General features: G+C 45.2%; 1 protein-coding gene across 1 annotated transcript; it reads left to right on the top strand.

Moving 5' to 3' along the window:
- The first annotated feature begins 26 nt into the window (after nt 1–26).
- On the top strand, nt 27–1662 carry LOC107736606 (myosin heavy chain, embryonic smooth muscle isoform-like). Its single transcript, XM_016547987.1, has 6 exons — nt 27–194; nt 437–565; nt 700–788; nt 873–996; nt 1193–1401; nt 1509–1662. The coding sequence occupies exons 1-6, from the start codon at nt 42–44 to the stop codon at nt 1660–1662; spliced, it is 858 nt and encodes a 285-aa protein (XP_016403473.1). The 5' UTR covers nt 27–41.
- Nucleotides 1663–1903: the final 241 nt, after the last annotated feature.

Here is a 1903-nt window from a genome sequence, read left to right as displayed (position 1 = left end):
AGGTTTTTGATCCATGATTCCTGTTCCTTCAGGTGCGTGAGATGGAGGCAGAGCTTGAAGATGAAAGGAAGCAGAGAGCTCTTGCTGTAGCTGCCAAGAAGAAACTGGAGATGGACCTCAAAGATGTGGAAGCGCAGATCGAGGCTGCAAACAAGGCCCGTGATGAAGCCATTAAACAGCTACGCAAACTCCAGGTAGAATCTTTTCCAGAATGCTGCTGTTCATGCACAGAAATGTAAAGATAATGCAAGAAATGACTTGTTAGCAAAATCTGTTTATCCTCACAAGCTCCAAGTGCATCTGCCTTTTACTAGTGACACAGATGTCTACATCATTGACTGCATTACTGAGACTTAATATTTTAGGTCATAGTCAGTATAGTGATATGACAAAATGGGAGAAGAACAGATGGCAACATCTCTCTGTTTTGATCCAGGCCCAGATGAAGGACTACCAGAGGGAGCTGGAGGAGGCGCGCGCTTCTCGTGATGAGATCTTCGCTCAGTCTAAGGAGAACGAGAAGAAGCTCAAGAGTCTCGAGGCTGAGATTCTGCAGCTGCAAGAGGTGAGCCGACACTGAAATACACGTCTGTTTGAAAAAAGCCTTTCTGAAGAATCTGTTGCTTGTTTTTCTACACAGTTTTAAGTTGGATTAGGTCAACTGGCGAGTCTTTGTTTATGGTTTGGTTGTGATTTTAGGACCTGGCATCTTCAGAGAGAGCCCGACGCCACGCTGAACAGGAAAGAGACGAGTTTGCAGATGAGATTTCCAACAGTGCCTCTGGAAAGTGAGTCATTGTGCTGCAAACCTCTCAAAGTCCGTGTGAACCGGAAGTCGCAACTAACTTTCTTTCTAACTTTCACTTCTTCAGGGCAGCCCTCTTGGATGAGAAGAGGAGGCTGGAGGCTCGTATTGCCCAGCTGGAGGAAGAGCTAGAGGAGGAACAGAGCAATATGGAGCTCCTGAACGACCGCTTCCGCAAGACCACTATGCAGGTGTGGTGTTGAGGAAGCTGCTGTAATTATGATCAAGCTATGTTTTCAACACTCTTAAACTTGTCATCATGGCCTGCTCTCAAAGTTCTGTGTGCTTGTGATCTTTGCAAGATGTCTAATTGTCATCTTCATAAGCATTCTTGGCTACATTTGACACATCACGTCTTTAGTCACAGCTGTTGTGTCTGTATTTCAGGTGGATACCCTGAACACAGAGCTGGCGGGAGAGCGCAGTGCCGCCCAGAAGAGCGAGAACGCCCGTCAGCAGTTGGAGCGGCAAAACAAAGATTTGAAGGCCAAACTGCAGGAACTTGAGGGATCCATCAAATCAAAGTTCAAGGCCTCTATCGCCGCCCTGGAGGCCAAGATTATCCAGCTAGAGGAGCAGCTTGAACAGGAAGCAAAGTAAGCAACCGTGTAAAGAAACCAATTAATGCCACGTTCTGACTGAACGAAAACCATTGGCACTAACTCGTGTTTTGGCAATGGTGTATGATCTGTGCGCTTCACAGGGAGAGAGCTGCAGCCAATAAGACTGTGCGTCGCACAGAGAAGAAACTCAAGGAGGTGTTCATGCAAGTGGAGGATGAGCGTCGCCATGCTGACCAGTACAAAGAGCAGGTGAATGAAACCCAAATCCTAATCTCCATTCTCAAAGTGTACTAGGTCCCCAGCTGCTTATGCTGAATAAATTACACCGCTTCCATGGACTGTTTATGAAACATCTGATACCTATAAAATGGAAAAATCTAAAGATTTCCATTTTCTGATTGGCTGGTTTTATAGCATTTCTACAAGTTTTTTCCAAAACTATGCTACCAAGGTGCTGGACAGATTTTGTGGATAAACTTGTCACAAGGCAGCATTTATTTGATCAAAAATACAGTAAAAACAGTTATATTGTGAA

The sequence above is a fragment of the Sinocyclocheilus rhinocerous genome, unplaced genomic scaffold (assembly GCF_001515625.1).
Source record: "Sinocyclocheilus rhinocerous isolate Xijiao unplaced genomic scaffold, SAMN03320098_v1.1 C36823024, whole genome shotgun sequence".
NCBI classification, from domain to species: domain Eukaryota; kingdom Metazoa; phylum Chordata; class Actinopteri; order Cypriniformes; family Cyprinidae; genus Sinocyclocheilus; species Sinocyclocheilus rhinocerous.
The sequence above is the reverse complement of the archived record's forward strand: the minus strand, read 5'-3'. Positions and strand labels throughout refer to the sequence as shown.